The 22,078-nt window shown below is 36.3% G+C and overlaps 1 protein-coding gene across 4 annotated transcripts in view; it reads left to right on the forward strand.

Moving 5' to 3' along the window:
* The window catches only part of LOC149841204 (uncharacterized), a 63,198-nt gene that overhangs the window by 19,607 nt on the left and 21,513 nt on the right, over positions 1–22,078 (forward strand). For 3 of the 4 annotated variants that reach the window (XM_090003678.1, XM_090003675.1, XM_090003677.1), the window contains 3 exons: positions 21,168–21,285; positions 21,450–21,559; positions 21,673–21,921. In XM_090003678.1, coding sequence (XP_089859804.1) covers positions 21,168–21,285; positions 21,450–21,559; positions 21,673–21,921 — 477 coding nt within the window. Of the gene's footprint in view, positions 1–21,167; positions 21,286–21,449; positions 21,560–21,654; positions 21,922–22,078 lie in introns of all 4 variants that reach the window. The other variant, XM_090003676.1, reaches the window with a different exon arrangement.

The raw sequence follows: 22,078 nt of genomic DNA on the forward strand, positions 1-22,078 counted from the left end.
AATGTTCGGCATCGAGTTGTTTCTGACGAAGCTCGATGTCTTCGGCACAATGCCACTTTGGTTCTAAAAGGGAAAGTTCTTTCCAAAGTTCGGACAACCCATTGTAATATTCACGAATAGTTTTGTCTCCTTGTGTCATCATTCGAACTTTTTCTTGGAGGTTGCACACGTGTGCAATATCTTTAAGGGAATACATATTCTTAAGGTATTCCCATGCCTTATCGGCATGATCAAATTTGGCAAGACTTGAGCATTTTTTAATGTCAACGCTATTGATAAGCCATGACATTATCTTCGCATGAGATATTCTCCATTCTTTCCATTTCTTCTCGTATGAGGCAATAACCTTGATTTTCTCTTCTTCCGATAGAGGGACCTCTTTATCTCCCTCTTTTTTAGTAAGAGATAGCTTAGGTTCCGAATCGGAACCATCCACAATCCCCCATAAGCCTTTTCCCCATATATGGTGCTTCATGATTGAAGCCCATGTTACATAGTTCGTATCGCTTAGTTTCATAGGCATGATGGTGACTTTATCATTGTCATCCATCGATTACAAGGAGAGAAAGAATAGGGATAGAAGAGAAACAAGGAAAATGAAAAAGAAAGAAAAAAAAACAATACAACAAGATGTGAAATCTTCTCCAATGAAGTGATAAAACACTTCTCTTCAAGTGGCGAACACTTTTGCAAACGGGCACGGAAACCGAGGCAGTTTTTCCTCAAGATTTAGTACTTCCGCGGCTTTGATACCATGAAATGAAATGGGGATCTTCGAAACACGAGCTTAGATTAACAAGAGCAAGTGTCAAGAATGACATTAAAGCATAACCCTTAAAAAGGGTATAACTGGAAACAAAATAAAAATAAAAATGTATTCTTTATTGATATGAAAAACCAATTGCTTAAGAAGCATTGGAGTAAAATACAAGAGGGGCTGCACCCCTTTATATACACAGCTGAAAGAGGACTCAATAGAGCTGTTGGGCACAGTCCAACAGCTCTATTTAGAGCTGTTGGACTGTGTCAGTCCAACAGCTCTTAATAGAGCTGTTGGACTGTGTCAGTCCAACAGCTCTATTGCTAGTCAAGTCTGGACAGGACTTGACTAGCAACAGTCATTCTAGTTCAAACTGAACTAGATGACATAAAGACAAAAAATAAAAAATAAAGGAAAAAAATTACAGAAAAGAAAGAAATGAAAAATGTATATATATATATAATATAATATTATTATATATACATATATGTACAGTTTTACATTTTAACAATATATGTAATTTTATTTATAGATTGTATCTAGGTCATTTTGTATTTTTTGTTTTTTTATTTTGTTCATGGGCATTATGGTCTTTTGACCAACTAGCCATTGGGAGCTCCCAACGGCTTGATATTGTCACTGTTGGGAGCTCCCCAATGGCTAGTAAGCCTCTCTTGTTCCTCTCTCCCATGTATATATATGGGACATTAGGGTCCCAGTTCTTCAATGCATTATGCTAGGCATTTTATATTAATAAAATAATTATTTTTATATTGTTAATGTGTACAATATCTAGCCGTTGGGAGCTTCCCAATGCCCAGTAGGCCTCTCTTGTTCCTCTCTCATGTATACACATGGGACATTAGGTCCCAATTCTTCAATGCATTATGCTATGCATTTTATATTAGTAAAATATATTTTTTATATTGTGAGCGTGTGCCTTTGTACCTCTTGAGAGCTCTCCCTTTGTGGATTGTGTTGTTTAGCCATTAGCTCTTGGGACCTTGTTCTTGCAATTGTTGGCATCTACTTTTTCAAGTGATAGTGGTGCTCATGTTTGTGGATCCTTCATCCTTCTCCCTCATTTTTTTTCATCTCCATGATCGAGAAGGAGGTTGTCACCATCATCCCTATCAACTTCGATGGAAAAAACTACAATAGATGGGCCATGACGATGAAGAGATTCCTTGTTGGAAGCGAACTATGGCACTTAGTTGATGGTTCTACACCGGAACTCCAACTGGTTTAAGTGATAGTGGTGCTCATGTTCGTGGATCCTTCATCCTTCTCCCTCATTTTTTTTCATCTCCATGATCGAGAAGGAGGTTGTCACCATCATCCCTATCAACTTCGATGGAAAAAACTACAATAGATGGGCCACCACGATGAAGAGATTCCTTGTTGGAAACGAACTATGGCACTTAGTTGATGGTTCTACACCGGAACCCCAACTTGTTCTTTCCAAGAATGTGAACGGGGTGGAGGAAGCTCTAAAAGATGGTGAAAAAGGTGAAGGCTCTGTCCGATTATCGAAAAGCCTGAAGCCTGGGGTCCTTTTATTGCTCATGAATAGCATAGACCAAGATCCATATGATGACATCTTGAGCTTTGAAAGGGCCGATGAAGCATGAACATTTCTAAAGGAGATGTATACTAAAAAAGATGCTGCCTATTTGTTTGTACTTAGAGATAAGATTCATTCATGCAAGCAAGGTGATCAAATCTATGAGAAAATACTGTGACAAATTAAAAAGATTGTGGGATGAAATGGCTAGGCATAATCCCATATGGGATACACCTAATGATGCCAAGCAATGGAAGAAGCGCATTAAACAAGAACAATTCTTCCAATTTATGAAAGGGTTGAGATCCAAATATGAAAACTGCATATTGCTATTATATATAGACAAGAGACTCGTGAGACTATCTCACTATATGAAATTTTGGTGGAAGTGTGTACGGAGAAAACAAGGCTGAAGTCTTCAATGAAGCCAAAAGAACCCAAGGAAACTGTGTTGGTCGTATCTAGGCCCGGTTCAAATTTTAAAGCCTACAAACCTCTTCACTTCAACAAATTCTAACAAGATAGTGATGAGAAGAAAATGATTATTTGCCATTTTTGTAAAGAATCAGGGCACATCAAACCTTATTGCCCCAAGATGAAGAAGGTGGATGAGAAGAGGGTGGTTTGGGTTCCTTCTCAAGAAGGACAAAGAGTGGATTCGCTGATGGTTCTAAAACCATTGGATATCTCTTTTTGTTTCAATTGGTGGGGGCTCTTCAACTGCTATTCAAAGCTCCATCCACCACCACCGGTGTCACAGTCTCCATCTCTTCCCCTCCCGGTATGAACTCTTGGCTCTCGGATTCAGGAGCATCTTTTTTGAATAAAGTATGTGAAAATTCAAATATGAAATGCACAAGCACAATACAAGTCCACCAAGGGACAATACAAAGGCACTAAGGCACTACACAAGCACAAAGTGCATACAAAAGACTTCAAAGAGTAAAAAACATAAACACAATTACATCAAAAATATTAACTTTATTACGAGAGAATGCTTAGAAAAACATTAACAACAAATGAGGGGGAGATCCCCTTTATATACACATGAAGAGGCTCAAAGAGCTGTTGGGAGTAGGGATGCACACCGAGCCGAGCTAACTCAGGCTCGGTTCAAGCTCGACCTGTTTAAGCTCGGCTCGAGCTCGTCCATGAAAGAAAATGACCCGAGCTTGTAAATAAGTCTAGGCTCAATCTACATAAATGAGCTGACCACTAAACTCGATAAAGATAAAAAAGCTCGACTAGGCTTGTAAAAATAGCATATATAAAATATGTTTGCAAAAGTATAAACAACAATCAATGTTTCTCTAACGGGCATGCTTTCAACTTTTTTTGGAAAGGCCACAGTATCAAATCAGCTGCTAGTATAACTTTTAACGTTTTACAATAACTTAGCCCATGTTTTTAGAATATGTATTATTTTTTCCCCATAATAGTAAAAAATGGACAGTCTGGCCTAACGATGACGTATTTGTACACATTTTGGAGAGGTTGGGGATCGAGTTTCACCTCTTCAAAAGTGAAAGATAAATTATTTTTTAAACCTCGGATAAAGCTCTGCTCAGCTTGAGCTCGAAACCGAGCCGAGTCTGGACAAGGCTGTTCCACCTCGGCTCTGAGCTCGAGCCGAGCTTGAACAAGTTTTTTTCTGAGCGGGTCAAGTTTGAACAGCCTAGGCTCGGCTCAAACTTGGTTCGTGTGCAGCCCTAGTTGGGAGCATCCCAACGACTATAAATATAGCCGTTGAGGGAGCTCCCAACGACTCTTAAGGCCTTTGACAAAAATGCCCTTAGCCAAATACAAAATTACAAAAATAAAAGAAGAATAAAATGACTGATGTGCTCGTAACGGGCACAACCTATTATAAAAGATGATAACCCTAGAGGGTATTACCTATTACAACATTATAAATAATTAATATATATATATATATATGTATGTATGAAAATACATATATTATATATATATACATGTCAAACTTAACACTCCCCCACTCCCCCTTAAACTTACATTGTGATTACCGAGAGTTTGAAAATACAGAAAAGAACAAATGGAAGGATCCAAGTCTTCATTGATAATCTTCACCAAATGCCTTCATCGGCTATCTCCATCTTCATGATGCTTCAAATTTCTTTATCAACCCATGTTATCTTTAAGGACATGCAAAGAGAACAAAACAAAAGTTTCAACTATACAAAGGAAGATACCTTAACTAAATAGATTTAAAAGAAAACATAGGTTATATGTATATAGTTTCAAAATAAATACATTTTGAACAAGAAAAATACACACACATATATATATATATATATATATATATATATATATATATATATATGGAAAGAGAATGATTAAGTTCCATATCAAAAACATAAAGACAATAATTTTAAAAGCGAGTAAGATATGCACCTTAATCATTAATTTTAAAATTTTAGAACCATTAGCAACAATTCAAGCAAGGTACAATAACCATTAAGATAGGCATAAGAAACATGCTTTAGAATCATTTTTTAAGAATTTCTTGTTTAGACGGTCATAACCATAAAAACAACATACAAAATTTCTGTACATAGTATAATTTTGATCACTAAAATTCAAAAAACAAGCACATATTAGAATCCCAAGAGAGTGCCTTAAAGGCTACAATGAGATACAAATCTAAGTGGTCACTTATGGACCAAGAACACTCTCATAAAGAAGATACACGACTTACTAAGTGTCCCAAGTAAAAAAGTTGTTATTAACAAAATGCTTAGAAAAACACATTAAAATATCAGTATGATATAAACAATTTTGCAATAATGTCTCAACGGATTGGGTAAATATTTCAAATAAGATACCATTCATTAATTATACTAAGCAAAATACGACATGTATATCAAATGTAAGAACTCAAAGGAGTACACAATAAATGAGGAATTAATTAAAATTCATCCAAAACATTCCAGACAATCAACATGGAACAAATCTAAATATCCTCGACATATATATCCAACATGCAATTAAAGCATATTCAATGCACATAATAATGCATCAGAATTTTTTTCAATGAATAAACATTTTACATGCAGAAAAACGAGCAGTGAAAAAGATTAGAAAGTTCATAGAGAGATTTTAAAAATCCCATATTCAACAATTTATAACATAAGAAATGATATTTGCAAATCTCAACTCCAGTTCGCTCATCATAAGTGATCACCTCTTATGACCTCCAACTCAACGCCCTCAAAATTCAAGTGTATCAGCGCATAGGACAAATGATCAGACAAAAACGTTAGTAATAATCATACCAGTGACCATGCATCAATATTACTGGCTATCTAAAGGTGCACATAACTCACTACAATCATGGTTGTAAAACTGATAAACATAGATCTCTTATCTAACAAAAAAAGGTCACTCAAACAAGAGAGAAGAGTGGAGAAGGCAGGATAGGCAAAAGTACTGTAATGAAGACAAACTAATGTAAAAAAGCAAGAAGATTTAAACACAATATTCAAATCAAAGCAATAAATTTTGCAACAATATGTGATTTAATCAATAAGGACCAAAATGATTACAAGCAAATAACAATTGAGCCATTACTAACAATGATTGATACGAACATACAATAAACAACAAAGGCTAAATAAACAATTGAGTGATACAACTCACTCATAGAGCCAGAGGTCAATCAATTATCAGTGAGAGCCAAAACATTGACAATCTATACTGATAAGAAGACAAAGATGCACAAATAACTCACCTCCACAACTAACTCTGACTCCACAACACCGAGGCACACAAGATAAGCAATTGAATGATACATCTCACTCATAGAACCAGAGGTCAATCAACTATCCTTCAGAGCCAAAACATTGGCAATCTATACTGACAAGAAGACGAAGGTGCACACATAACTCACCTCAACAACTAACTTTGGCTCAACAAACACAGAAGTGCATACAACTCACCTCGATAAGGAAAAACAAAAAATAATGGATGTATTGAAAGAAGTGTGATGGCCTAAGCTATACAAAGAAGCAAATAGGAAATCCTTGAAAGACATTCCAAGGAACAAGAACCGATTTGACAAAAAAATTCAAATCAAGTGAAATCCTCAAATAAGTTTAGTAAAAACATGCAATAAATGCAATCATATGACAAGATAAGATGTCCACTAATAGATACAAAATGGACAAGCACAAAAATGAACCATAAAGGGCATGCACAAAGAAGGCTCTCATAATCCATAAATTAATATTTTATTAATACCAAGTATGCAAAAAGCATAATACTTAAATCCCATTGAAGATAATGTTCATTAAAGAGTCATAACACAATCACAAGACATAAATGCCCCTAAGGTCTCTAAAGAGAGCCCTCACAAAATCCTTTTCAATGAATTTTTTTATTAATGATTATGATGCACTAAGCATATAAGGCACAACTCATTCATGTGCTATGTCACACGGACTCGGCTAGGGAGGCGCCACACTCGAGTCGACACGCCTCGACACGGGTGCGGCTTCGGACTCGGCCCAGACTCGGTCAACGCCGAGTCGGACTCGGCCCAGACTCGGTCAACGCCGAGTCAGACTCGGTCAAAGAGTCGAGGCCGAGTCCGTCCACATTTTGGACTCAGTCAACTTTGACCGAGTCCAAAAATGTCCATTTTTAAGACGAAAAACAAAAAAAATCATTTTTTATATAACTTTTTTTTAAAAAAATGTATATAACCTGACTGCAATGCACAGACTGTGCAACTGCAACTGCAACTGCACAGTCTGTGACTGTGCACAGTCTATGCAACTGCAGTCCATTTAATTGGGGATGTGTGATCTTTAAGGGGAAGCGTGATTCCTCCAACGAAGGGTGAGCTGCCTTCTAGAAAGTTGCTTCTCAGTGTTCAGGACCAATACTTTGAAATATCTTTCAATTTATCAATTTAAAGGAATATAAATACAATACAACCAGGATTTAGCCAGAGCAAAGGTAACTGAAACATGAATGTGCCCTCTTCCTGTAAGATGTATATTTTCATATGCAAGTCATATTTTCTCTACTGAAAAACTTGATATTTTTATATATTCATGTACTGATAAATGACAATGAAATTGCTAATAAATTTTTTCTGTTGCTATGTTATTGCTTCTATATATATATATATATATATATATATATATATATATATATATATATATATATATATATATAGCCGAGTCCCCGTGTCCAAAATTTTTGAAATTGCGCCACACCCGTGTCGCACCCGCACCCATGTGACATAGTTCATGTGTAACGAGTGTACTCACATAAAACACCTTCCAAGAGGCAAGACCACAAGCCACAAGTGGGCACAATCACAAGGGCCACTAAAGAACCAACAAGAGAGCACAACAACAACAACAACAACAACTGCGCCTTCATCCCAAAACAAATGGGGTCAGCGATATGAACCAAAAAAGAAATTCATTTTGGGTCTTCCACATGAATCCTTTTCCTCCAATCATTTCTATCCAACGCCATGTCCTCGGTGAGGTTCAAAGCATTCATATCCTTTCCTATCATCTCCATCCAAGTCTTCCTAGGCCTACCCCGACCTCTTTTAACTAATATATTTTCCCATTTCTCCAACCTTCTAACTGGAGCATCATTAGGCCTTCGCCGAATATGTCCAAACCACCGTAAACGATTCTCTCGCATCTTATTTTCAATGGGTGCAACACCTACCTTCTTACGTATCTCTTCGTTCCGAATCTTATCTTTTATTGTATTTCCACACATCCATCTAAGCATCCGCATCTCAGCTACACTCATTTTTTGAATATGATGTCTCTTGGCAGCCCAACATTCCGTACCATATAGTAAAGCGGGTCTAATATTCGTCCTATAAAACTTTCCCTTCAACCGCAATGGCATTCTACGATCGCACAGCACTCCAGTAGCACTTTTCCATTTCATCCACCCAACCTTTATCCTATGATTTACATCTCCATCAATTTCTCCATACTTTTGAATGATGGATCCCAAATATTTGAAATAATCATTCACCGGTATATCTTGCTCACTAAGCTTCACTACACTCCCATCACTACTTCGTTGCTTACTAAACCGACATTCCATATATTCAGTCTTACTCTTATTCAACTTAAAACCTCTAGCTTCCAATGTCTGTCTCCATAATTCTAACTTAGCATTAACCCCAGCTCTAGACTCATCAATCAAAACAATATCATCAGCAAACAACATACACCACGGTACATTTTCTTGAATTGATCTCGTAAGCTCATCCATCACTATCGCAAATAGGAAAGGGCTTAAAGCAGATCCTTGATGTAACCCAACCGTTATCGGAAAATTGGTTGTCACCCCTCCACAAGTGCGGACATTGGTTACTACTCCTTCATACATATCTTTAATTATACTAATGTACTTGGGAGAAACACCTTTCTTCATCATTGTCCACCAGAGAACGTCCCTAGGTACTCTATCGTATGCCTTCTCTAAATCAATAAAAACCATATGCAAATCTTTGTTCCTCTCTCTATATCTTTCAATAAGTTGTCTAAGAAGATGTATAGCTTCCATAGTTGATCTTCCAGGCATAAAACCAAATTGATTCTCCGATATCATGACAACCTTCCTCAACCTAGACTCAATCACCCTCTCCCAAAGTTTCATAGTATGACTCATGAGTTTTATACCACGATAGTTTGTGCAATCTTGTATATCACCCTTATTCTTATATAAAGGCACCAAAGTACTCTTCCTCCACTCATTAGGCATCTTATTTGTTCGCCAAATCAAGTTAAAAAGATTTGTCAACCATTCTAAACCTTTCTCTCCCAAGCATTTCCAAGCCTCGATAGGTATACCATCTGGGCCAACTGCCCTTCTTGATTTCATTTTCTTCAAAGCCTCTGCAATTTCTTTCTTTTGAATCTTGCGCATGAAGTCACGATTTATCTCATGAAAAGGAATGGAGAAGTCTCCAAGATCTTGAGCATGACTATCATTAAATAGCTTATCAAAATAATCTTTCCATCTCTCCTTAATCTCCTCATCTTTGACTAAAACCCTTTGCGTTTCATCTTTGATACATCTAACCATACCCAAATCCTTCGATTTCCTATCTCTCATCTTTGCAAGCCTATAAATATCCTTCTCGCCTTCTTTGGTATCCAACTTGTCATAAACCTCCTTATATACCTTAGCCCACGCGTTTCGAACAACTTTTTTAGCTTCCTTCTTTGCTATCATATACTTCTCCAAATTCTCATTATCACGACTCTTAGATTTCTATAACACTCTCTTTTAACCTTAATAGCTAATTTGACATCCTCATTCCACCATGATGTATCCTTACCTAGTGGTGCACCGCCTTTAGACTCACCCAATACCTCCTTAGCTACTTTTCTCATACCACCCGCTATCTTATTCCACATTGATTCTGAATCCTCCTCGAGACACCAATCAACTTCCTTAACTACCTGCTCTACAAACATTCCTTGTTTAGCTCCTTTCAGTGCCCACCACTTAATTCTAGGATCTATCCTATGTCTATCCCTTTTGCGGCATTGTCTAATTCTAAGATCTAAAATTAAGACTCTATGTTGTGTAGCTACACTTTCTCTTGGTATAACCTTACAATCGATGCAACAACCCCTATCTCTCTTTCTAAGTAGGAAAAAATCTATCTGACTCGTATTAACCCCACTTTTAAATGTTACTAGGTGAGACTCCCTCTTCCTAAACCAAGTGTTTGCTAAGATCATATCATAGGACAAACAAAAATCTAAAATCCTTTCTCCACTTTCATTTCTTTCTCCTATACCATAGCCTCCATGGATATTCTCAAATCCATCCCTACTAATGCCTACATGTCCATTAAGGTCACCGCCGATGAAAAGCTTTTCTCCATAAGATGTCTCTTGTACTACTCCATCTAAATCTTCCCAAAATTGATGCTTAATGGAATCATCTAAACCTACTTGAGGTGCATAAACACTAATAATATTAATAATATCCGTACCTAATACTAATTTAATAAGTAAAATTCTATCACCCTTCCTACGGACCTCAACTACATTATCTATAAACTGACGACTCATAACAATCCCTACTCCATTCCTATTCCTATTTATTCCTGTATACCAAATCTTATATCCCCAAGGTTCTATCACTTTAGCTTTCTCACCTACCCATTTGGTCTCTTGAAGACATAAAATATCAATCTTTCTCCTACACATAACATCTACTAACTCTACCAACAAGAGAGCACATAATAACAAAAATAATTTTAAATTTTTTTACAATGCATATTCAAAACAAATTCATAAACCTCATAGAGGAGTTCAACATAAATTTCTCAAGGATGAGAGCATAATACCCATAAAAGAACAAGTTATACATGAAGAAATGATGCTCAAAACCTTATGCACAAATAAACAAACTCATTCTTCAATGGGTATGGAAAGACTATCATAAGTGCACAAAGATCATGTATTCAAATTTATAACAAAATATCCATGATCACCGAGACCCAACCACGTATGATACCATGTAAGAAGAGTACACAAGTTAAATGAAGTCTCATAAGATCATAGTTGTGAAAATCACACAAAACCATTATTAAAATAAATATTTCAAATCATTTAAAGATATTTAGCAATAAAGAAACAACACTAATATTAGTTCATCAATGTCCAATATAAGGATAAAAACACAATAAATTTGAAATCATACATAAAGACATATTTTGACACTTATAACCACAAAATGTTCAAATAAAGTATCTAAGTGTCAAGAACACATAAACTTAAAAAAAACACTAGGTCACATACTTACACATTAAAAGGATTTATAAAAGCATTCACATTAATAAATATTATTTCACAAAATCCTTATGAAAACAGTTTAATAAATTAGCACAAATATAAATGCAATTTTAATCTAACAAGTTTGAAAAAGACATTTAAATTTTTTAACAAATAACCTCATGTACCCAAGGAATTTCAAGAAAAAACAATCATTTACTAATTAACAAACATAAAACAACAAAAATTTCAAAAAAAGGTTTTAAGAAATAAAAAATAAATTTTCACATATAAGAAAAAATTAGTGTTTTTCTCATGCATAAAGCATGAGATAGACAACTTCAAAAGATAATTATATATATAAAGATTTAAGATACATTCCGAGCCAATATCTCCCTTGAATCCAAGTCATATATCGATCAATATTCTTTCACGAATCACGAACTCAAACCAAAGAATCTCAAGACCCAAAAAGGCAAAATACTAAGAAAATTTTCTTGGCTTTGATACCATGCAATGAAGTATGTGGAAATTCAAATATGAAATGTACAAGCACAATTACAAGTCCACCAAGGGACAATACAAAAGCACTAACGCACTACACAAGCACAAAGTGCATACAAAAGACTTAAAAGAGTAAAAGACATAAACACAATCATATAAAAAATACTAACTTTATTATGAGAGAATGCTTAGAAAAGCACTAACAACAAATGAGGAGGAGTTTCCCTTTATATACACATGGAGAGGCTCAAAGAGCCATTGTGAGCATCCCAACGGCCGTTGTTGAGGAGCTCCCAATGGCTCTTAGGCCTTTGACAAAAATTGCCTTAGCCAAATTCAAAAATTACAAACATAAAAGAAGATAAAAGGATTGATGTGCCCCTAATGGGCACAACCTATTACAAAGAACGAAAATACTCCTAGAGGGTATTACCTATTACAACATTATAAATAGAATATATAATCATATATATATTATATATATATACGACTTAACACTTTTCATATGACCCCAAATATTGATCTTCTTTTTTATTATTATACCAATTTAAATGATTCTTTTGTTTCTACGACTGATGAAACTTCTTTACACATAAAAGGTATATGAAACATTGATAAAATTCTTGAAAATTCAAAAAAGTTTTTTCTTTCAAATGTTAGACATAGTCCAAAATTAAGTTTAAACCTTCTTTTCGTTTCTCAAATATCCGACCATGGGTGTGATGTTTCCTTATCATCAAATGGTTGTTGGGTGCAGGATCGCTGGTCAAGAAAGCTTATTGAGCAAGGCCATAGAGAAGGAAGCCTCTATTACATGGTCTTTATTGAATTATCTATTTTTTTTTGTAATATTGCTAAACATATTGATTATGTAATTTGTCCTAAATGTTTAGGTCATCCTTGTGTATCCCAAGTTTCATATTTTTTTTGTTTGGATTTTTTTTGTAATGAAGAAAATCTTAATTGTGTTGATTGCATACTTGGAAAAATGATATCTCTTCCTTTTGCTAAACACAATTTCATTTCTTCCCGATCTTTTACTATTCAAGGGGAGAGTATGTTTCAAATGATTTTAAAAATTATCTTGATTTAAATGGTATTTGTTATCAAATGTCTTGTCCTAATACACCTCAATAAAATGGTTTAACAAAAAGGAAACATAGACACATTATAGAAACTGCTAGAACCCTTTTGATTTCAAACAATGTTCCAAAATATTTGTGGGCCGAAGCTGCCCTCACTGCTGTTTATCTCATAAACTGAATGACGCCATCTTCCTTGAAAAACATTTCCTCTGTTGAAAAGCTTTTTGATGTATAACTAGATTGTAGTAGGTTGAGATTTTTTGGTTGTTTTGTTTTAAATGAATAAAGAGACAAACTCTCACCAAAAGCCAATTCTTGTACTTTTATTGGTTATGCTAAGAATAAAAAATGATTGATATTAAAAATACTAAATTATATGTTTCAAGAAATGTTTATTTTGTTGAAAAAAGAGCTATTTTGACTCTAGTATGCCTACGAAAGATGATGAATATTCATTTCTGTTAGACTTGTTGCCTAAAGTAAATATTGATAATGATGTTGATGTGCTTTATCAAGAAGAAAATGTTACAATTTTCATAATGAGAATGTCACTTCCGAAATTGAGCCCCCTCTCCTCATATTCTAGAAGATCCACTGAGAACCGACTTAGTGCTTTAGAAAGATTCACTCAGATTGAACAAGATAAACCTTCCAACCTTAGGAAATCTACTAGAGTTTTGAGACTCTTCGATCGCTTTGTATCCTATGAGCCTTTCTCTCCCCAACATTGGACATGTTTAGCTTGCGTATACTCCTATTTTGATCCCAAGACATGGTCAAGTTAAAGATCTTCTGGAGTGGGTCAAAGCCATGAAATTGAGTTGGAAGCCTTAGAAAAAGCTAAGACTTGTGTTATTGTGAGATTACCTAATGGGAAAAAGCTAATAGGACGTGGATGAGTATATAAAATCAAAACCAAAAGTGATGGAACATTAGAAAGATACAAGGATAGATTAGTTGCCAAGGGATATGCTCAAGAATACAGAATAGACTGAAAAAACCTTTGCCCCTGTAACAAGAATGATCACTGTTAGGACTCTCATAGCCTTAGCTTTCATTAAAGATTGACCTATATATCAAATGGATGTGAAAATTATTTTTTTGAATGGAGATTTGAAAGAAGAAGCCTGTATGGATACTCTCCCAGGTCTTGAGGTTTCACCTGGATATACTCTATTTAAAGAAAGCTTTATATGGTTTGAAATAGGCTCCTAAAGCCTGGTATGATAGATTCAATTTTGTCATGTTAAATTTTGGATATAGATCATGTTTTTATTTGTTAAGAATATGATGTAGGTATCGTCATCCTACTGCTGTATGTAGATGACATGATCATCACCGGTGAAGACAAACAAGGAGTTAGTCATATTACGAAAGTTCTTAAAAATAATTTTGAAATAACTAATCTTGGATTTCCCATTTACTTTTGCATCAAGGAGAAGAATTGGACGTCATTAGATAATTGAAAGTAAATCTATACATACCGTATGTAAGGGGAGAATTTGAACATTTCACTCACAGTGGGATTGAAGAGGTTTTTTTATTCTGTTTACTGGGATTTTTTTGTTCCTAGGAGGGGATGGGGAGTATGGGGGATTATGGATAAGGAGGGAATACTTTTGTCGACACGTAATCATGAGTTTTTTTTTTCATCTGAGGGGCTTGAGGCAAGATGACCCCTATCATCATCACTCTTTAATATAGCTGGTGAGAGTTCAGATCTATTCATGAAGAAGGTGATGGAGATTAATTTCTTGAAAGAACATCTTCTTAGGTATCTCTTATCGAACTCTTATCTAGTTTGTTGATGCTTCCTTTTGTTATATGAATTAGCAAGTACGAGCTAAACATGGCATGCATGTGGCTTTATGTTGAGGATTAATGAAGTGAAACAAGGCTGCTATTATTCCATGTGGATAAAGTAATTAGCAGGGTGGCATCTATAGACCTTGGCTGTCCTATTGGGAGTCTGATCAGGGCTCACAAAATAATATTTGGAAATTTCAAGAGAGCACCACTGGTTGCCATAGAAGAGAGTATTAGCAAAAGAATCCAATCTTGGTAGACATTCGTACTTATCAGTGCTGAAGCTGTGCTTTTAGGTACTGCCACATAGAGATATGCTATACAATAATACATAGGATACATTCCATGTCTCTATAAATATTTTACACCTTTGTTTTTCTTGTTATATTTTACTGGAATATTGATTTGCAGCATATATGTATGTCTATGTGTGCAATATATGCAGCCCAGCCACACCCTCACCCTTTTTTTTTTGTAAAATAATCATGTCGTACCAATCTGTACCTATGCGACATGGTGTGCTTGTCATCTATCCATGACATGGAGAGTAATACTATTAAGCTATGCTCTTACGAGTGTTCCATCTTTCTTTCTTTTCATAGTATACTAAAACAGGTGGATAGAAGGGTCAAGAATGTTTCCTTGATTCTGTAAGGGAGCCTCTAAAGGTTATCATCCAGTCTAGTTGAAGCAAGTTGGCTTCCAATCTCTCTAGGAGGTTTGGAAGTAAGAAAAATCAGCATCATTAACAGACCTTTTCTAATTAAATATCTGTATTTGATTTCAAAGAGAATGCATGGTGGATGAGTAGAAATAAACATGGTCTAGATGGTTTACCTTGGAGATGGATTAATAATTCCAGATAAGAAAAGGGTTGTCTGTGGAGAAGATGGTTTAGAGTCTTATCAAGTTCAAATAAATTCTAAAGTTTATATTGGGCAATGGATCTAGATGAAATTTTTGGACCCTTCGATTGGTGTTGAAACTTGAATCTTTGGTGAATTGCTTCTAGGGCTGTCAACATAGTTGTTAAATCCGGCGAGTCAACATGGGAATCGCCCGAGTCGACCCGGATTGGACACCAACTGGGTCACCGATTCAGGTCTGCCGATCCACATGCCTCTTATGTGTTTTTGTCATGCATTTTGTGATTTTAATGCATAATTCTCATAAAATAATACTTGTTATAAAGAACTATATGTTTTTAAGTCATAAATATTAACAATTATGTATAGTTGAATACTTATATAGCTTAGTCATTGATGTCGTGCTAAATTTAGTGATTATACAATATGATTTTTGATTTTTTCTATATCTTAACACTAGAAAATTCATAGTCCTAACCCGTCCAAGTTACCTAGTCGACCCGCTGACTCGCGAGTCAAGGGTTGGGCGATCTGATTCCGAGTCACAAGTTTGGCAACGGATTGGGTTAAGGTTGACCCAAACCTTCCCATATAAGTATTAATCGGTTTTGGGTTCTATCGGGTCACAAAAATAAAATTCCATACTTGGACCCACATATTAAAAAAATTTATTTTTATGAAAAATATATATAAAATACTCGGGTGGGGTACCCAACAAGAAAGCCAGGTGGGGTCAGGTCCCCGACAAAAATCATGACCCAAACCGGCCTTCATATTGCTCGGGTCGGGTTCGGGTTGTCCCAAATATTATTTGGGTTCGCACTTTCCCTACCCATACCTAGGGGTGTCAATGGGTCGGGTTTGATCCGGACCCGACCCGTACCATACCCTATAAGGTCAGGGTTTGGTGATAAACAAGAAGGTCTGATTAGAATCTGGGTCGGACCCGAAGGGTCCGATTAATATATGGAGCTGGGTATGGTTTGTGAAATTTCATACCAGACTCGGGCTTGACCCGAGTTCCGACTAAGATTCACATATTTTCAATGTAAAAAAGGTAAAAAATATTATTTTACCAGGTATGATCCGGGTCTGGTTCATGAAATCTTTATAGGACCCGGGTATGGTTTCTCTTATGGTGAGTACAATTAGACTTGGGTTCAGACTCGGTACCATAATCTCAAATCAGGCATGAGTTTGGGAACAACTTGAATTTGGCTGACTATTACTTTGAAATGGTAGTTGATTTGTTTGAATGGGATGCATGGAAGGTTATGATGAGCTTGAGGACTCAGACCATACCTTTGTTAGAGGATTTTGTTGGCTGGAATTACAGGAATTATGGGATATTTTCTTTGAAATCTTCCTACAAAGTCCTTATTGATTTGGTGAATTTTCCTTTTTTTCTAGAGTCTATTTGGGCGAGTGGTCCTTAAATGACCACTTTGTTTTGATGATTTATCTCTTTAGATTGGTGACAAGTGACAACCAATTAAATTTGAAGAAAAGAGGTTTCATGCTGGCAAGTCATTGTCAGTTGTGTTTAAAGTGGAGTCCACCTTCTATCTGTTCTGGTCACATCTGTTTTTCGAAAGGTATAATGACTGGGCTTGGCCAGAGTGGAGTCTGGGAGCTGATCAGATAAATATGACAGGTCGTGGCATCTTAGATGTGGATACGAATTGGTGTGGTTTGGCATTGGTTGAAGACTTCAGTGTTGTGATCATTTGGTTGGAAACTGTTACATGGACACTTCACCTAAGCTGAAGTGTCGGTGTTGGACACTTCCCGACACTGACACTGACACAGACACCAACACTGGCACCCCTGGACATGGCACCGACATGCCATTTTTTTAAAATTAGAAGTGTTCAAAAATTTGGACATGCGTGTTGGGTGTCCGACACCTTAAATTGTGTTTGGAGTCTGGACATGCTGTGTCCAAGGAGTGTCCAGTTTCTTGCATAAAGGACAGGGGTGTCCAGCTTTATGTACACTATTCTAGGGTGTAGAAGATACTTGTGAAGTATCCATCACGCATTGGCACTCCCATTAGTCATTGATGATTTGTTCTTGACTTTTTGTGCTTACAATCTTACATGTCCCTAAAACTGTAGATTATCAAGGATCAAATTACAAATGGGAAAGAAATGTGCATTTTATATTATATGATTTTGTTTGTATAATTTCTTTAAATCTCTCTTTTATCTCTTATATATATATTTCCGTGTCCAAGTATCTAGTTTTTAAGACCTGCTGTGTTCGACATTTACTTCATGTGTCTGACACGGACGTCCACCGTGTCAATGTCCAAGTAACATAGGTTGGAAAGAATTAGCAAAACTTTCAAGAATTATTATGTGATCTGAGAGTTATACACTATGTCACAGGGATTCGCCAAGACAGGTGCCGCACCCGCGTCGACGCGATGCGGGTGCGCGTGCGGCACCCGGGCGGTCAACCCGACCTTGGGTGCGGTCAATGCACCCAGGGTCATTTTGGTCCATTTTTTTTATTAAAAAAAATCTGCTTTGGAAAAAAAAAGAGACCCTTGCTTTAAATTCATTTAAAATGAACTGAACAACATTATTTTCAAGTGAATAAATTCTCATTAAACTCTCTCTCTCTCTCTCATTTAATAGTAATAAAACTTCCTCTCATCCACCAAAAACATAAAACTAGTTTCTCAACAAGGCAGCTTTGGAAAGTGTTGATAATAGAAAACTGTTTCCTAAAATCTATCTTGGAAATTAAAAGCTTTCATTGAGAATAGGAAAGGTCTCCTAAAGTCCAACGTGTAAATTAAACCCATATTTTGAAGTTTTAAATTATTTTATTTAGATTCTTGGAAATTAAAAGCTTTCATTGAGAATAGGAAAGGTCTCCTAAAGCCAACGTGTAAATTAAACCCATATTTTGAAGTTTTAAATGATTTTATTTAGAAGTTTCAATTTTGGACCCCCCTTCTATATATATATATATAATTTTTTTTTACATTTTTGCCCCTGCCGCACCCCCACACCCTAGGTTTTTGAAAGTGCCGCACCCCCGCACCCGCACGCGCACCCATGTGACATAGGTTATACACCTGTGGTTACAGTCATCATTATGATTACTTGCTTGAGAGAGATGGTGGGGCATGGTTATTGATTAAATTGGTTCACTAAGGATCGGTTTTAATATAAGCACATTGTCCGTTCATATTTGGTTTCTTTTTATATCCTCTTTTGTTGTGGGGTGACTGCTCATCACCTTTGGTTTTTTCTTGTTATTAAGGAAAGTCCATCTTTCCTTTAAAAAAAAGGAACAAATTATCTCCCTTTCAGAAAAAAAGATTTTATAATTATCAGCGACACAGAAGCAGCGTGGAGTGTGTAAATGCAAGTTATTTAAGCTGCCTATAGCCATGAAATTTTCCCATGATTAAATTCTTGACCTTTTTTCCCACCAATAACTAACATGCAACTGCTGCACGTTTTTGATATTTATGACTAGGGATGCAAGCAGATCAAATCTGGATTATCTAAATACATAGGAAAGTCGGATCCGGTTTGGGCCAGAACAGCCAAAAATCATAAAACTTCGACACAGGATCCGTTCCGTTTGCATCCCTAGTTGTGACTGCTAGCTTATTTTTCTGTCTCCAATGAATATTTGATTTGTATTTAACGATTTTGGTTTGTGGAAATCACTCTTTATGAAATTACTGGTCTCAGTGCATTCCTTCATATTCTGCATTTGTGCATTCTAGCATGTTCTGCGCTTGTGTTTGTCTTGTCATTTATGTCATGTTCCAATAAGCTCTGACATGGCCAGACCTTTTACTGAACCTGCAATAACCAACCAATCTCCTCTCAAAATGTTCGTGTTCTGGCAGTGTCAGATTGTCCTGCCTGCATGACATGGTTTCTTTTTCTGTTTCATTTCTCTTAATTTTCTGCTCATGATGACCTCTTTCCATGATAAATAATGGGTGTTTTCATAGCTGCCTATATACGTATATTATGTTAAAGAAGCTTCCTAGGATGCTGTCACTTGGGTATGGGTACGGGTGCACTACGGGTATGGGTACGGAGTGTACGGCACAGCAATTCCAAAAAATGTGGGTACGGGGACACAACTATATATATTAAATATAACATAAATACAAAATAAATTCAAAATAAACTGAATATAATCTATATATATATGTTATATCTAAAATATATATTATATACTGAAAATATATAGTTATAATCTGAAAATATAATTATAAATTGAATACAAACTTTTATGTACGGAGGGCAAAATGACACATGTCGACACGGGTACGGAGGGCAAAATGGAGTGTCCATGTGACATAGCTAGGATGTTAGCACAGAGAAGTTTGCTTGTCTGCAAACAAGAGCATACTGTAAATGACCATTTTGAAACGTGCAAGATCTATTAATTGGAGTGATACGTAGCTCTCATTTAATATCTCAGAATGGTTATGAAGCCAATTTTAAGTTTTAGATGATTAGTTGCCATTTTGAAATTTATGCTGAGTCAGTGCAGAAAGAGAGCCTATTGAGTCATTTTCAGCAATCTTATCCTGCAAACTCATGACAGAATGCAATACTTCACGGAAGCTTTTCTCGCTGAAGGTGCATTATGGGCGCATCCAAATGAAATTGTACAGTTAGGGTTTGTGCTTGTTATTTGACAACCCAAATCCATGTAGTCGAATTTGAACAAGGAAACCGACTCCCATTAATAATCAGATCTGGGATTCAGTTCAGAGCTTTGTATCTGAATGCAAATCTGACTAACATCTGAATCGGAATACATGTGAGGCATATTTGAGAAGTCGCTAGTCTGATCTGGATTCAGTACTAGCCTATTTCCTATTGGTCCCGATCCAAATCTGATTAGGCCAGAACTGATCATGCCTGATTCCTAACCTATGTCACATGGGTGCGGGTGCGGGCGCGGGTGCGGGTGCGGGGATTCGGCACTTCCAAAAAACCCGGGTGCGGGGTGCGGCAGGGGCAAAAATGTAATAAGTAATAAGTAATAAGTAATATATATATATATATATATATATATATATATATATATATATATATATATATATATATATATATATATATATATATATATATATATATATATATATATATATATATATAAAGGGGGTTGGGGAATAGGCGGTTTTTTTTTTTTAAAAAGGGGGTTGGGGAATAGGCGGGTTTTTTTTTTTAAACTTTGCAGCTGTCAGGCAGTTGCTGTCAGCAGCTGACAGGCAGCTGCTGACAGCAGCTGACAGACAGCTGCTGCAGCTGTGCTGACAGCTGCTGTCAGCAGCTGTGCGTGAAAACTGAAAAACTTACTTTATGCTAGGCAGCTGACAGACTAGCATAAAGTTTTTTAAAAAAAAATTTGAAGCCCATTTGGGCAAATTTTTTTTTTTTTAAATGGACATTAATGATCCTGGGTGCGGTCAACACACCCAGGATCGAGTTGACCGCACCCGGTGCGGCACCCGCACCCGCACCCGCGTCGAGTCGACGCGGGTGCGGCACCCTCCTAGCCGAATCCCTGTGACATAGTTCCTAACTGAACTTGTTTACATTGCTACTTGTAGAACTCTCCTGCCTACCTTGTATACAGTTTGTTTTTCTCTACTATGATCAGGAGCAACATGGGCAAGCATCATCATGGTCTGCTGTGAATGCTCGTTGTCAGTTCCATTAGTTATGTTTTTTTCTTACCAGGTGACAAATTTCTTGGTTTCTGATCAACAATTTTGGTTTGCCTGTATAGTGGATGCAGACAAAAATTCCTCACATACCAATGCAGGTCTGGAAGGACCATGCCAGTCCATAGTAGAAGCTAACTCATGCATAGGCTACGAAAATTCTGATTCCTTGCACGATCTCAAGTGAGTATGACATGATCTATTCAATTTTTCACTTTATGGAATGACCGTATATGCTCATGATATGTTGCTGCTAAAGGGTTATGTTTGCCTTTTATGATATGCCTAATGGTTTCTGTTCTAAATGCTGCTTTGATTTTCTTTTTCTCTTTTTTGTGGTTGTGAAGCACCAAGTCATCTCATTCATCTCATGTACATCCATTTATCCGGATGAAATTGATGCAAATGCAGAAGGCATTAGTTTCCAGGCAGGAAAATTGCCAATTACAGAACAATGGTAAAGTCCATCGACTATCTTTTCTCTGAAATAGTTGTTCATTTGTTGCCTGTTGATATTTTATGTAGCTCATACCTTATTGGGTATTTATGTAGTAATATGCTCCTTGCCAGATCAGAGTGACCAAACCATGTTTGACCCAAAAGTAGTTTCAATTGGGAGTTCTTCCACCAAACAGCAACATAGGCAATTTGAATATGGTGGAACAGATCATTCATCAGATTTAACAAAATGCAGACAGTTGGATAAGGCGAGGAAGATGGGCATTCTGGATCTTTCACCAGCAGATGAAATAGAAGGAGAAATTCTTTTCTTTCAAAACAGACTTCTTGAGAGTGCAGTTGCCAACAAGCATCGATGTGGTATTACCATCTTGTCCTTCTATTTCATCTTTCATCATTTTCGCAGTATCCTGGCCATAGGTTGGATGAAATGTTTCTGTAGTTTATCTTGACTGTGTACTTTCTTTTTCCATGATGGGATGTTGGGTGTTCTTGCAACTGTTACATCATTTCAAAC

The sequence above is a fragment of the Nuphar pumila genome, chromosome 4, assembly GCF_984573655.1.
Source record: "Nuphar pumila chromosome 4, dmNupPumi1.hap1.1, whole genome shotgun sequence".
Taxonomy (NCBI): Eukaryota; Viridiplantae; Streptophyta; class Magnoliopsida; order Nymphaeales; family Nymphaeaceae; genus Nuphar; species Nuphar pumila.